At 36.9% G+C, this 15,453-nt stretch overlaps 1 protein-coding gene across 3 annotated transcripts in view; it reads right to left on the reverse strand.

The window, feature by feature from the left end:
• The window catches only part of ADAM22 (ADAM metallopeptidase domain 22), a 276,346-nt gene that overhangs the window by 141,099 nt on the left and 119,794 nt on the right, over positions 1 to 15,453 (reverse strand). For all 3 annotated transcript variants that reach the window (XM_078151853.1, XM_078151849.1, XM_078151856.1), the window contains exon 4: positions 6,817 to 6,883. In XM_078151853.1, coding sequence (XP_078007979.1) covers positions 6,817 to 6,883 — 67 coding nt within the window. The remainder of the gene's footprint in view (positions 1 to 6,816; positions 6,884 to 15,453) is intronic.

Here is a 15,453-nt window from a genome sequence, read left to right on the forward strand (position 1 = left end):
TGAGTTTCTGAAGCTTAGGTCTGATCATGTCACTCTCTGCTCAGGGACCTTCAGTGGCTCCCTACTACCCCTGGGGCCAAATTTGAAGCTCTACATAACTTGGTCTCCCAGTCTTCTTACACTTTATTCCCCTTTTCACTGGCTCTCTTGCAATTTCCCAGACATCACAATCCATCTCAGTCCTTGCTGTCCAACATGTCTGGAAAGCTCTATGCCCTCACCTTTACTTCCTATCTTCCTTACCTTTCTTTAAGACTCAGCTTCCATCCCACCCTCTCCAGGAGACCTTTTTCAGTCCTAATATAACTTGTATTAACTAGTTGCTTACATGTTCTCTCCCTCTTTAGAATGTAAACATCTTGACATCAAGGTCGGTTCAAAAAAAAAAACTTCTTGTATCTCTAGCACTTAGCACAGTGTCTAGTATAGAGTAAATCTTCAATAGATGCTCACTGATGACTTGATTTCTTGGAAACTTACAGTCTTAGAGAGTTCCCTGGGACACCGAGAAGTTCAAAGACTTACCCAGGAGGGACAGCGAGGTGGTGCCGTAGATAGAGCATCAGCTCAGGAGTCAGGAGAACCTGAGTTCAAATCTGGTCTCAGACGCTTACTAGTTGTGTAACCCTGGACAAGTCACTGAACCCCAGTTGCCTCTTTAAAAAAAAAAGGCTTATTCAGGGGAGCAGCCAGTGTGTATCAGAGGCAGGACTTCAACCCAGGTCTTCCTAGCTGCATGGCCATCTCTCTATCCAGTATGCCATGCTTTGTGATCATCAAGTCACCCAATTTCTCTAGGCCTCAGTTTCCTCAACTGCAAAATGTGGATGATGACACTTGCACTACCTACCTCACAGGGTTGTTGTGAAGAAAACATTAAAGCACTATAAGAATATGAGCTATTGTTATTATTAGTTAATTTATATATTATAGTTATATTATTATAGTTATGTAATATCATATATAGCATAACTGTCATATAATAATATATAATAGCTAAGATAAACATGTTATATAATAATATATTATACTGTATTACATTAAATTATTAAACTATACTATATTATGTTGTATTATTATAACATAATCATTATACTATACTACAATATATTTTATTATAATATAATTATATATTATATTATTATAAATACAATTATTATATTATGCTATATAATATATTATACATTGTTGCAATATAATTAATATATTATTATGACATAGTCATTATATATTATATTATTATAACATGGCATAATATATTCTATTAGAATAAATCTATTATATTATATAACATAGTAATGTAATAAATTATCATTATTATTATTATTAACTATAACTAGTTATAATTGAAAGTGCATCTAAAAACCATGTCTCTAAGTCTAAGAATGAAAGACCACAAATAAACAGTTTAAGGTTCCCACAAAATTAACACAATATTCATCGAGACAAAAGCTGTAAACAAACACAACACAATAAAATTGTGATACATTCTCTTTCTACCCTGGTGCACAAACCTCAATTATCTGTCACCTACCAAATGGGAGATCTCAATTACAAGGAACATTTTGTTGCCTTTAGCCTTAGGGAAAGGGATAAAGGACAAGATAATCATGTTATCAATGACTGAGCTATTCTTGGTGCTGTTTGAGTTGGAGGATTGGGCTTCAGTGTACAGGCCACTTTCAATCTCCTCCATTTCTAGCTTCTGTGACCATAGTACTGTCCAATGAGGATGGTGTTCAGGACTGACACTGAGGTGCTAAAGGATGTCCCATCATCAAGAAGCCATAAGATGATATTCACTCTAAAGTCTTTGCCAAGGCAGGAAAGTGAGCTAAGACATTTAGGAGAGCAGTACGGCTGGAGTCCCAATTCCAATACTGACTAGCTGTGTGTGTGACTTTGGGAAACTCCTATAACCTCCTAACCTTCAGCTGCCTCATATAGAAAATGGGAATCATAATTCTTGGATGTTATAATACACATATATAATAACCATATATATTATATATAAATATATAAAATAACCATAATTTCAGGATGTTTATGAAAAGCCAATAAGATAATGTGCAGGAATATCATTAAGGAATATTCTTTAATTAATTAATTTTTTTGTTTTCAACAATCACTTTCATAAGCTTTTGAGTTTTAAATTCTCTCTCCTCCCTTCCCACCTCCCACCCCAAGACAGAGTGCAATCCAATATAGGCTATAAGTATACGTTCCTATTAAACATATATTCATATTAGTCATGTTGTAAAGAAGAATTAGAACCAATAGAAGAAACCACAAGAAATAAGAAACAAAGCAAAACAGAAGGAAAAAAAGAGCAAATATTCAATCTGCATTCAAACTCCATCGTTCTGTCTCTGGATGTGGAGAGCATTTTCCATTATGAGACTTTTGGAGATGTCTGAGATCCTTGCATTGCTGAGAAGAGCTAAGTCTCTTAAAGTTAGTTATCACACAACATGGCTGTTACTGTGTATTTAAAGAATATTTTCAACCATGGCTGAAAATAAAAAAAAATTAACCAGAATAACTCTAAATTAATCTGGACTTTTAAAATTAAGCAGGAAATTGCATTCTCCAAACATTCTGCTTAATCAAAGTCTTATATGTAATCTTCATTTTTAAAGTGCCCTGTCTTCATAGGATTATAGATTTATAACTAATAGCTATCTTAAAAGAATGAATTATGAGAAAGGATCTACTAAGTGCTTTGTTGTTACTCAGTCGTGTCCAGCTTTTCATGATCCCATTTTAGGATTTTCTTGGCAAGGACACTGGAATGTTTTACCATTTCCTTCTCTAGCTCATTTTACAGATAAGGAACTGAGGTAGACAGGGTTAAGCTACTTGCCCAGGGTCACATAGTTAGTAAATGTCTTAGGCCAAATTTGAACTCAGGTCCTCCTGACTCCAGCCCCAGCATTCCATCCACTGCAACATCGAGCTGCCGTATTAAATGCTTACTGTGTGCTAAACATTGAGGTTTCAAAAAAGCATTCAGCCCCTGTGCAAGATAGGGGCTGCCCTCAAGGTGCTTACATTCTAATAGAGATAATTGAGTCCATTTTAAACGAGGGAAATTGAGGCCTAGAGTAGTGAAACTACTTGCTCAAGGCCAAATGTCATGCTCGCAGAACTGAGATGTGAACTTCGGTCTAACGACTCCAAATACCCCACTCTTATTGCATCATATTTCCTTCCATTCTAAACACATATGTTGGCTCCCAATATGGCCACTTTTCCTCTAAAAGATGTCTTTTTTCTTTTGCAAGATTTCAGTAGAGGAAGTGTCTATGATATAATTCCACTGCAGCTAATACTCAGACAAACCCTAACGTTATGAATAGCTCAAAAACACACATTTCACTTAAAGCTGGTTTATTTATAATCTTTTTCCCCCTCTTTTTGAATCAGGTTTATTTCAACTACCAAAAATTAAAAACAATCATGTTAATACATAAGTAATTCCACAGAAGGATAAAAAAAATCTCAATGTTTCCTTATAAATGAATCTGACAGCTACTTTTAAAGTTTCCTGCTGTTTCTACACTTTTTTCTTACCAAAGTACGTCCAGTCTCCCTTTCACATTTGTACCCTTTTAAATAATTTTACTCACAAATGAAGCTTTATAGGTCCATGAATTTAACTACTAAAAAGTCTAGATTCATTTGAAATTAACAGCAGGCTTCTATTAGGCAATTGACCTCAAAAATCAATATAATAATTTCATTCATGCCAAGCATCACCAAAAATATGCAGATACTTTTTATAAAGAGTTAGAGTAATTAGCTTGATTTTGTTTGTCCTTAGAAAAATAAATAGCCCCTGAAATTAAAGCTGAATAAGTACATACAAAAAAAAAACCCAAACCTCAAAACAAAAAGCTATGAGGTTAATTTTTTAAATGTCATTCAGAAAAGAAAAAATAAAAGAAGCAACATAGAACTGTGTAGAAAGTCTCACTTGAAAATAACCACACAAAAAGAACTGAAAGTAAGTACATGGATCACCAAGAAAAGGAGGAGAAGCTAGTTGCTGAGGGAGTCCCTGTGAAAAAAAATGGACTTCCTAAATGGGTACAGCTACAGGAGGGGAGAAAACCTATATTGAAGATACAACAAGATAAGGGCCAGCAGGGAAGTAAATGGAGTCTGAAACTCAAACTGGCAGTTCAGAGTTCAACAGTTGCACTGCGTTCCTGGAGAAAACCCAGAGGAAGTTTTAGAATTAGATTTTTTTAATGGATTGGAAACAAGTGAAGGTGATGGATGGGATCAACGCAGTTTCCTAAGGGGAGGAGAAGGGGAAATATTCAGACAATGTTTTGGCATTCCATGTCCCTTGGCTTTGGAACACTGGGAATTCGGGGGTGGGGGTTGGAAATGCAGGCTAGGAGGTGATTAAGACTTCATAAAAAAAATTCTAGTAAAGAAAATTTGCTAAAGATAATGGTGGAATGACTTATATTCTTTCCTTCTAGGGCAAAAGTTTAGGGGTGACAACACACCAGGCTTAGTGCCTTGGGGAATTTTTCTTCTAACTAATGGAGAAAAGTAATGAAACCAATAGTGCAGCAAAGAAAGAGGAAGGGGTTTTTCTACAAAGGCAAAACTGTAGTCTTTGTAAGATATTACTGTACATCAAAAGGAAGCAAAACCCAAGAAAACCATGCACTTTCAGAGTTTGGGTTTTCTGTTTTATTTTTCCTTCTATAGCTAAAACCAACTACTCGTTTTCCTATATCACACTAAGATGAGCAAGTCATGGGGTTTGGGGGAGGGGTGTTGAAGAATCATTTATTGCAAATTTAACAGGTAAGGTCAATTATAAATTCACAGATTTCAAGCAGTAAGGCACCTTTGAGGCTAACAAGTCCAATCCCTCCACTTTACATTGAGGGAAACAAAAGCCCAGGGAGGTGAGGGACTCAGTGCTCTTTCCACTGTATGATAATGATGACAAAGCAGGACTCTGCTCTCTCCAAGTTCTCACTCACAGGCCTTGCCTCTACCGATGTTGGAAAGCTAAAACTGGGCCCTTCCCACAACTCCCCACAAGGAGCAGTGAAGCCACACCTGCCAAACTGGCCCAGGTGAAGAGCATCACTTGCCTCCTGCTGGCCCCGGGAGGCAGGTGGTGGTACTCAATTTTTTAGGTTTCTGAATGGGGCTGTCTTCTGAAACTAACTCTTCCTTGACAATACAAGGACACAGAATCAATAGTCAACAGTCAGCAGCATTTATTACATAAGCGCTTACTACGTGCCAGGCACCAGGCACCAGGCTGAGCCCAGAGGAAATAAAGGAAAGCAAAAACACCAAGAGGGATTAAATAGCTAAAAAGAAAAAGTAACATCTATGTGTGCATAGGCTTTGTCTATCTCTATCTAACCTATATTTCTGTTTATCTATCCATCTGTCTATCCTGACTATTTCTCTCTCTCTCTTTCTCTTTCTCTCCTCCCTTGTCTATTTGTCTACATATCCATCTATCTATCTATCTATCTATCTATCTATCTATCTATCTCTCTCTCTCTCTCTCTCTCTCTCTCTCTCTCTCTCTCTATCTATCTATCTATCTATCTATCTATCTATCTATCTTTCTATCTATCCAGACTGTCTATTTGTCTGTCTGTCTATCTGTCCATCCGTCTATCTGTCCATCCATCTGTCTGTCTATCTATCTATTTATCTATCTTGACTATCTATTTGTCTATCTATCTATTGGTCCCTCTATCTATCCATCTATCTATCCTGTCTATTTCTCTCTCTCTCCCTCTCTCTCCTATTTGTCTACATATCCATCCATCCATCTATCTATCTATCTATCTATCTATCTTGACTATCTATTTGCCTATTTATCTATTGGTCCCTCTAGCTATCCATCTATCTATTCTGTCTATTTCTCTCTCTCTCTCTGTCTCTCTGTCTCTCCTCATCTCTCTCCTATTTGTCTACATATCCATCTATCTATCTATCTATCTATCTATCTATCTATCTATCTATCTATCTATCTATCTATCTCTCCTATCTATTTGTCTGTCGGTCTATCTATCTATCCATCTATCCATCCCGTGTATTTCTCTGTCTCTCTCTCTCTGTCTCTCTCTCTCTCTCTCTCTCTCCTATTTGTCTATATATATCCATCCATCCATCTATCTACCTATCTATCTATCCTATTTGTCTGTCTATCTATTTGTCCATCCATCTATCTATCCTATTTGTCTGTCTGTCTATCTATCTATCTATCTATCTATCTATCTATCTATCTATCTATATTTTGTACTTAAAAGAATACAACATTATTCTACTTCAGTATCTCAGAGACAGTTGTCTTTATATCCCATAGGTGAAGCTTCCCAAAACTGGGTGATCCCAATTAGAGACAAATAAAATATAAATTATAAATTCATTCTCCAAGCTACTTAATAACAATAATAGCTAATATTTATACAGCACTTTGAGGTTTGTGAAGCACTTTAAAATACTATTTTATTTTATCCTCACAACAATCCTGGAAGGTAAGTGCCAGAATGATAGTGTTCCCATTTTATAAATAAGAAACTTAAGCAGACAGAGGTTAAGTGATCTGCCCAGGGTCACACGGAAAGTATCTGAGGCTGGATTTGATCTCAAATCTTCATGATTCTAGGTCCAGTGCCCTATCCACTGTGCCACCTAGCTATTTTAATTAAAATTCACACAAAGGGGAAAAATGTAATTTTGACTTTTTGTCTAAAGCATAAGTCTCAGAAATTGTCATACACACACACACACACACACAAAGATAAAAATTTCACTTACTTTAACTTCCACGATCTTTCCTCCGTGGTCAATGTGTCTCTCCAGGTATTCAGATGACAGCAAGTCACTGAAATAAGGGAATAGCAAGATGAATATAGGTGATGCTAGAAATCTATACAGTCTATGTCTGTCTTTTCAACAAAGCATACACTTCTATTAACAATTTCTCCACCCAAATTTTAAATGTTGACTTCAGACAGGCAGCAGAGACAGGGCAGGAAGCATGCAGAGATTTACATTACTCCTAAAACAACTACTTCTGGCACACAAAAAAAATCTTCTTCCTATCCTTTTCCTTTAAATAGTTTGGGTCAAAATTAATTCATTCTAAAAGCCTTTAAGTGCTTGCGATATGCAATAAGCTGTTCTAGGCACCATGAAAAGTACAAAGATGAATAAACCAAGGAAACCGGCCTCTATAACTTTACCATCTCATAAAAGGGGAAGATGTACACCTTAGGACACATTAGACAAATATACACATTAGACAAATTAAATATGATAAAATGCAGAAGAGGAGTATAAAGTGCTATGAGATTATTTGAAGAAGTCACTGATAGCTGAAGAAATTAGTGGCTGAATGGAACTGGCTAGCTGGGAAGGATGGGAAAGGCAGAAAAATCAAGGAGCAGAAGAAGGAAAGGACATTGTAAGCACAGAGACCAGTATGAACAAACGTGCAAAGTGCCTGACAAGTTATGGGGACAGTAGGCTTGACTAAAGCATAGAGTCCATGAGAATGACAATACTTTCACACATTTCTTCACCCATCACATCTGTGACCCATGATTTAATCTAGCAAAACTTGAAACAGACCATATTACTCCCCTACTCAAAATGTTCACTAGCTCTCTAATGCCTTTCGGATAAAATATAAGATCTTTGGCCTGGCATTTAAAGTCCTCCACAGTCTAATCCCTCCCCCCCCCCATATTTCTGGCTTTATTTTTATTGAACATTTTATTATTCTTAATTTTCAAAAATATTTAGCTTTTGCTAAGGGATCAACTGTCGGATTTCAATAAAAAGCATCTCAAGCCCAATTTATTGTCAAAAAGGTGCCTCAACTCTAACTTTTTTCAAAACCGGCTCCTTCTTTATTTTATCATTAGGCACCACTTGGCCAGAGGGAATTCGCTTTCTTAGGTAGCTACATTTGAGGAGGAAGAAATATTCTACCCAACATTCTAGCTAACTGGCATTCTAATTGGACAGCTAGGACTAATGACTTTGACAAGCTCTTCCATTACTTATGCTAATTTGCCTTATTTATCATTCTCCCTCCACTAGGATTTAAATGCTATTCTAATCCATCTCTAAGCATCCTCTCCTTCTTCCCTAATCCTCATGACCCTGAAATACCACATAAGACACAAACCTCTTCTTTCTTCCACTCCCCTATTCTCATCCCTAACCACCTGTACCTCTCATTAGTACCATTCTGTCTTTTCCTGTCACTCTTCTAGCTCGGAGGTGGGGAAGTTGCAGCCTTAAGGCCACATGTGGCCTTCTGGGTCCTGAAGTGTGGCCTTTTGACTGAATCCAAATTTTACAGATCAGTCAAAAGGCTGCACTTAAGGACCTAGAAGTCCACATGGGCCTTAAGGCTGCAGGTTGCCCACCCCTGTTAGCCCCTCTAAATCTGTCCTTCAGAACTTCTGTTCCATTGTGGTCCCCAAATTCCCTTAAATCTAATCTTTTCCTCAAAAACTTCTCCAATAAACAGAAAACTGGCCTTCCTGTGGGAAGAGCACATCCATGATGACCCTCTCCCTTTACTAAATCAATCTGACCACTGCATCCACCAGTAGGGTGGTCATATCTTAATTCTCACCATCGCACAGAGCTGTTCTACTTCCAGGGTCTCAATCTCTAGAATTTCTAACTCTGACCAAAATGTCCAGTCTTTTCATCTCCTTCTGTGACTACACTGCTACTAAATCTGTTCTCATCTTGACTGCTGTCTACTGCCTAGGCTATCACCCCTGTCATAATTTCACTTGCCTCCCTACCAACACCAAAGTTGGTCTGACTTCTACCATCTATCACTCTATACTAGCCACATTTCTAAATCCTTGGTAGTAGAAGGATCAAAGGTTGTGGTGAGCTATGTTATGTGGTGTGAGAGCAATGAGTAAGTACCAGGAGGGACCACTGAGGCTGAGAAGTACTTCTTTCATATGTGAATAGTTTGGATGGTAGAAAGGAGTAGGTTTTAAGAATCAAGATTTCATTATTTTATTTAAAAGGAGTGAGAAATTAGAATATTTGACTCAGCTTCTTCCAATTTTCCTATTTCTATGATTTTTATTTCCTCTCTCAGTCTGTCATCTTACTAAACTTTCACTGAAGTTATCATGGTCCCTTCCCCAAGTTCCACCATTGTGTGTGTGTGTGTGTGTGTGTGTGTGTGTGTGTGTGTGTGTGTGTGTGTGTGCTGAAGCATGTAGGAATGTCCACATTCCTTTCCTACTCGTGAAGTTTTTCTATCCCTATATTAAAAACTATGTCATTAAGTCATATTCTCTCTGGGGATATTGAAATAAGTTTAAACATTGTCAAAGAACTCTACATTTACAGTGTAGGGAGAAGGTATGTCTCTAGAGCAAATGTGAGGGGTAAGAGCTAAAATGGAGCGGCAGCTAGGTGGTGCAGTGGATAGAGCTTCGGTCTTGGAGTCAGGAGGGCGTGAGTTCAAATCTGACCTCAGACACTTGACAACTTACTAGCTGTGTGACCCTGGGCAAGTCACTCAACCCCGACTGCCTCATCGAAAAGCAAAAAAAAAAAAAATCTAAAATGGAGAGTCCTCCCTAATCTATAGCTCTAGTGAGTGAACCTGGTATCAACTTATATGTAAAGGTCAATCTCAAATATCACTTCCAACTAAAATTCACCCAAATTACAATAGCTTTACATAGAAGGAATACCAATTATACTAGTGAATGTATATTTCCCTCAGGTTCTCTCAGCACACATGCCCAATATTGCAAAGAAAAAAGACTGATTAAAAAATATATATGTATGCACATACATATAATTCCTATACATATATTTGTGTGTACCTATGTGTGTGTACACATATGTACATGTATACATATACATGTGTGTATATATAATACTAAGTGGACTTTCTTGATGGTCAATAATCATTTGGATGTATACATTCTGAGTATAATAGTATATATTATAATAGGTCACATATGTTTTCCTCAGGTTCTCTCAGAATATATTCCAGTACATCATAGAAAAAAGACTGATTTGAAATATATATATATATATATATATATATACATACATGTATGTATACTGATTTTAAAATATGCATAGACTAGTTTAAATATGTACACATATGTATATATTTTAATTTTCATTAAATTAATAAATTAAGTAATATATTAAATTAATTATTGTGTTTTTAATATTAAAATATATACATACATATATGTTCTAAAAGAACCTGAGGAAAACATATGTGACTTAGTATAATATATACATATATATTATACTATTACACTCAAGACTTACATATTTTAATATATTCACATACATATATGTATTTATAAATGTGTATATGTATAGATATTTTTCAAATCAGTCTTTTTTCTTTGCAGTATTGGGCATATGTTCTGAGAGAAACTGAGGAAGACATATGTAATTTAGTATAACAGATATATACATCCACATGTGTATACATATATATTATGCTACTATACTCAGAAGTTTTATATCCAAATGATCACTGACCATCAAGATGGTCCCCCTAGGTGGACATACAATTATTTCAAGGGTGCTGCTATAGCTAAAAACAGTTCTGGAGCTCCTCTTTGGAGCTGCATTGCCAACTAGGTGAGAAGACATGCAAAAAAAAAAATCCATCTCCTTACTTCATTTCTGACTTAAAAAAAATATATTACTTCGTTCAATCAATGATTTTGTTCACTAGAATTCACTAGAATTTAAGATTCTAAATGTCCTTTGTCAGCTTCCAAAAATTAAATGCATCCTCCAAGGCCAAAGATTTGTCCCCACCAAGAATATTCAAAAGAATATGGCAAATGCTACAAAAATCATTACAAGAGAGGAGTCTGAAAAATGACCTTAGCAGTAGCAGCACCATTGAAAGTAAGCAGTAGGCTGCCCAAGGTTGACTTAAGAGCTCTGGTCTTTTTGTTGAAAAGAAATTCAGCACCATTACTTTGTAGCCATGCCTCCTATTGGCTCCAACCATCATTAAGTTGAAAAAAAGTTGGCAGAAACAGGTTAGCCTCCTATACCTTTGCACTAAGTTAGTTTTTGTAATTGGAGATGATAATCAGATCTTTAGAGTAGGAAGAGAGAATGCGGCGATGCTTTTCTCTCCTATCTTCTGAGAATTTCACATCATCATTTTTCTCCCAAACCATTTGGGATCTTATTTTGCTGTGGAAAATTACTGAACTTTTCATCTAATAGAACACTTAGCACTTCCAGCGTAAAAGAAAACATGCAAAAAAAGATGAGAAGAGGAGGAAGGGATGGGTTACTGATTATAAGCATTATATATTTCAGGTAAAGAAAGATTGATTTGGAGCATATTATATGTGGCACCTTTTTTCAACCATTGTGCTTTACTTGATCTAAATTCAACGACCAAGCCAGTAAAAAAGAACAAAAACTGTGTTTTCAGTGCTGTTTTTTCCATTAGGAATTTCAAATGATGGTTCAGTAAAGGCAAAATCAATGTTTGACACAAGTGCTTCAGGTTAAGCTATGGGGAACCAGGCAGAGTCTGACACAGAATAATCTCTATTATAAACAAAGTACTGTAAATGGCCTCGAGGCATCTATAAAATAAAAATAATTGCCCTTTTTAAATGCACTTTGCCTTCTTCCCAACAACCCTGTGTGATAAGTAGTCCAAGAATCATTATCCCAATTTTACCAATTAGGAAACAGGATTAGAGAGATTAAGTGATTTGTCTAATTTTCGCTCAGGTAATAACTTTCCCTGTTTAAATTATAACTGAGGTATTCTGAGCTGCCTATCAGACCCTACCATATGCTCTCTACGCTGTTCATCCCCTCCCTGGCTCACACTGATTTCAAAGTGATTCCTCAATCGACCATAAATACCCATTGTATTAGACCCTTGGGTAAGGGGAGACAGTAAAGGTTAAACATTGTCCCTGCCTACTAATAAAAAGGAAGTCAGCCTCAGAAGATGAGGAAGAATAAAGAGGATTCATAGTTAGCCATTATTTGGGGGTTGGGAGGATAGTGGAAAAAAAGGACAGAACAATTAACCAACACAGATATGATCTATAGATAAGTAAAAAGTATAAGTGTCTATTAAGGGCTCGGAAAGTGCTTGTTGAAATGAATTATTTTTAATTAACTTGGTTTGAAAAGGATTGTAGACTGAGGACTAGCTAATTATTAGACAAATTCATGAATATAGTGAGTATTCAGCTTAATTTTTTTCATTTTTCATCGAACTTTTTGTTTCTTATTATTCCCTGTTAAAATATCAAGCATTTCCCTTTAAGTTTCCAAAGACTCCTCTCCCCATGACTAAAACCTTCCTTCAGGAAAGAAAAACATTTAAGGAAAATCAATAAAGAAAAACATTTAGGGAGGGCAAACCAACAAATTGGCTGAATCTAACAAACAAAGTATGCAGAATTGTACATTCGTGATTCTTTTCCCAAAGAGGTAGATGTGTTTTCTTTTCATTTCTCCAAGGTCAAGGTTATACTTAGCTAAAATTTAATAGAGGTAGGGGGAGGGAGTGTAATGATTTTAGTAAAAGGAAATTTTCTCATGCGATGATGTAAGATGGAAGGACATCGTAAGCAGCAAAATAAGCCAATGGTCCAATTATTTGGACAGTGATGGAAAGAGGAAGCATAGGACTACTCTATCTGTTATACTGAGGAACTACATTTATGTCATGCCAAGCAAAGACTGATACAAATGAATGAAGGGGCAAATGAGAAGGCTGTAGGAGGCCCATAGTGTCTGAGGGAAAAAAAAGGTATCAAGGTTGTCATGAAGGTTAACCCAAGTTTGCCGTCTTGATGTAGGCTAGGCATACATTTCTAGTCTAATCAGAATCCTAAACTATGGGAAATTTACTAATCACCTTCAGAAGGGCATATATTCAGCAACTGATAATCTGGCTGAAATTAAAGAGGACATAATTGATAAGTTTATTTCATGATGCATTGCTATAAGGAACAGTGGAAAGAATGTTGGATTTACACTTATAGAACCCAGGTTCAAATTTTGACTCTCCTACTTCCTCGCTGTGTGACCTTATGCAAAGTACTTAGTTTCTCTGGGCCTCAGTTTCTTTAATCGTAAAATGAGGGAGTAGACCTAGGTGATCTCTCAGGCCCCTGTTAGCTGTGATCCTACCCACACAATCTTGGATAAGTAATTTAGCCTCTCAGGCCTCAGTTTCCTCATCTGTAAAATGACAGGCTGGACTAATTGACTTCTAAGGCTCTGAATTTTTTATTCATCTAAAATATTCTTGGAATTCTCCACCTGTACTCATTAATGCAACTTTCTCTTTTCCTGACCAAGAAGAGGAACCACTGCTTAAAGACACCAATCTGAAAACTAAACCTGACAATCTTGGTAAGAAAAGGCAAGAAAGAATCAAATATTAGGAAGCAAACCTCCATGCCATATGTTCATTCAGAGTGCAGAGAATCTAGGAGGCTGAGGGCCTTTAAAAATTCTAATTCCTATGACCACAATCTGTCCACAGCCTACAAAAGGGCTGTATTTTAAAAGGTTGTGAGTCAGTAGTTTGGAACCTGGAATACATTTTTTCCATAGAAATGATGTAATATAGGATAAAAGCTTCATAGGCCATCCCACAAAGGCCTATTTAAACTAAAACATACCTTAAATATCCTCATTTACTAATCAAGAGGAAAAGCACCAGAGGGATTTGTTAGACCTAGGTTCAAATCCCAGTGTGTGATCACGAAGGAAATCAATTTTCTTCTGTCATCTTTGGGATAAAAATGGAAGTGATTACCCACATAGTGGGTTTCTGTGAGGTAAGCATTCTATAAACCTTTCAGTGCCACAGGAATGTGAGCTGTTAAAGGTAGTACCTTAGAACTATCCATTTTTTTTAGCAATATGAATAATTTTACGTATTTGGGTCTTTGGGGGCTACCAATAATCTCTTTAAAGATATATTCCCAGTTGTGGAATCTCTGGGTCAAAGGCTATTTTAAAATTTTAGTAACTTTTCTTGCATAATTCCAATCTCTATTTTGAAGATTATTGAAGCATGTTATATAAAAGCACACAATAATAATGATTGATAACAATAATCCTCAAAACAGTCCTGTGAAGTAGGTACTATGGTTATTGTTGTCCCCATTTTAGAGATGAGGAAACTAAGGCCCAGAAAGATTAAGCAACGTGCTAATAGCCAGATGTAGCAAGTATCAAAAGCGGGATTCAAACCCAGGTTTCTCAATAGTTGAGGGTCATGCTTTTTCCCCACTACATTTTGAGAAGTATCTTGCCAACGTCCAGTAGGATGCCATCTTCTTTGGGGAACTCATGTTTCCTACTTTCCATCTTCATTTCTTTCCCAAGCTATGGCTTAAAATAAAGTTTTCCCAATGTGGCTATGATTTTTTTCATGGCATTCATTATACAAATCATATGTCTAGAAGCAAAGGGGAAAAAAAAAACCCTAAAAGTCAAAAGCTCAGAAACAAACTCTTCTGGCTTCCTTCTGTTCTTCCAGGACTTCCTCTCCCCTCCCTTACTGGATATCATTAGTCTGTCATCTCCGACTATAAGACTGCTAACAAACTCCATCTTTGGCCACCGAGTACCATTTGGGAATTATTGTCTCACATTCCAGCCTTTAGTGGTAGAATGAATATGGCCCACCCATGCCAGGGTTTTCCTCTATTCAGTTTTCCCATTAGACTCCCCATGTTGCCATCTCAAGAATATAAAGGCCCTTGCAAAGACAGGCCTAGTTCCACCTGCAGGCCCCAGAGAACACTGACAAAATTCCATTTAAATGAACAAGTATATATTATGCACCTAGCACCCAAACTAGCTGTTGGAATAATGCAGTCTGGATCTGGTGTTTATGGACTCAGGATCTGACAGGATCCACAATCAATCAATCAACAAAGAAATTATCTATTAATTTCCTACTATGTGATAGGAACTATGATAAGCACTGTAGGAACAAAGACAAAAACAAACAATCCTTCCCCTCAGGGAGCTTCCATTCTATCAGGGTAGACAACATGTATCCATATTAAGTATGTATGAAATAAATACAAAGTCTTAGGGGATGGTACTAGCATCTGAGGTAGGGAGTGTGTCAGAAAAGGAGAAGAAAGGGGCTGGACACTCAACTGCTGGAAAGACAGGAATCCAAGTAGGGCACCCCAGCACTCAGCAGCACTCTAGAGACTATCTGAGCTACATGAGGGACAAGCCAACCAGGGGACATTGATCCGGGGACAATTGTCAGCATGGGAGAAATAGCCTCAACTCATAATCTACCTCCTGCTTTGCATACTTTGAACTCCCCAGCTCATCGTGGGGTATGAATGTGGCCGTACTAGGTGGCACAAATCAGGAAGAGCTGAGTTCAAA

Source organism: Phascolarctos cinereus, unplaced genomic scaffold, assembly GCF_003287225.1.
Source record: "Phascolarctos cinereus isolate Bilbo 61053 unplaced genomic scaffold, phaCin_HiC Scaffold_1;HRSCAF=81, whole genome shotgun sequence".
Lineage (NCBI taxonomy): Eukaryota > Metazoa > Chordata > Mammalia > Diprotodontia > Phascolarctidae > Phascolarctos > Phascolarctos cinereus.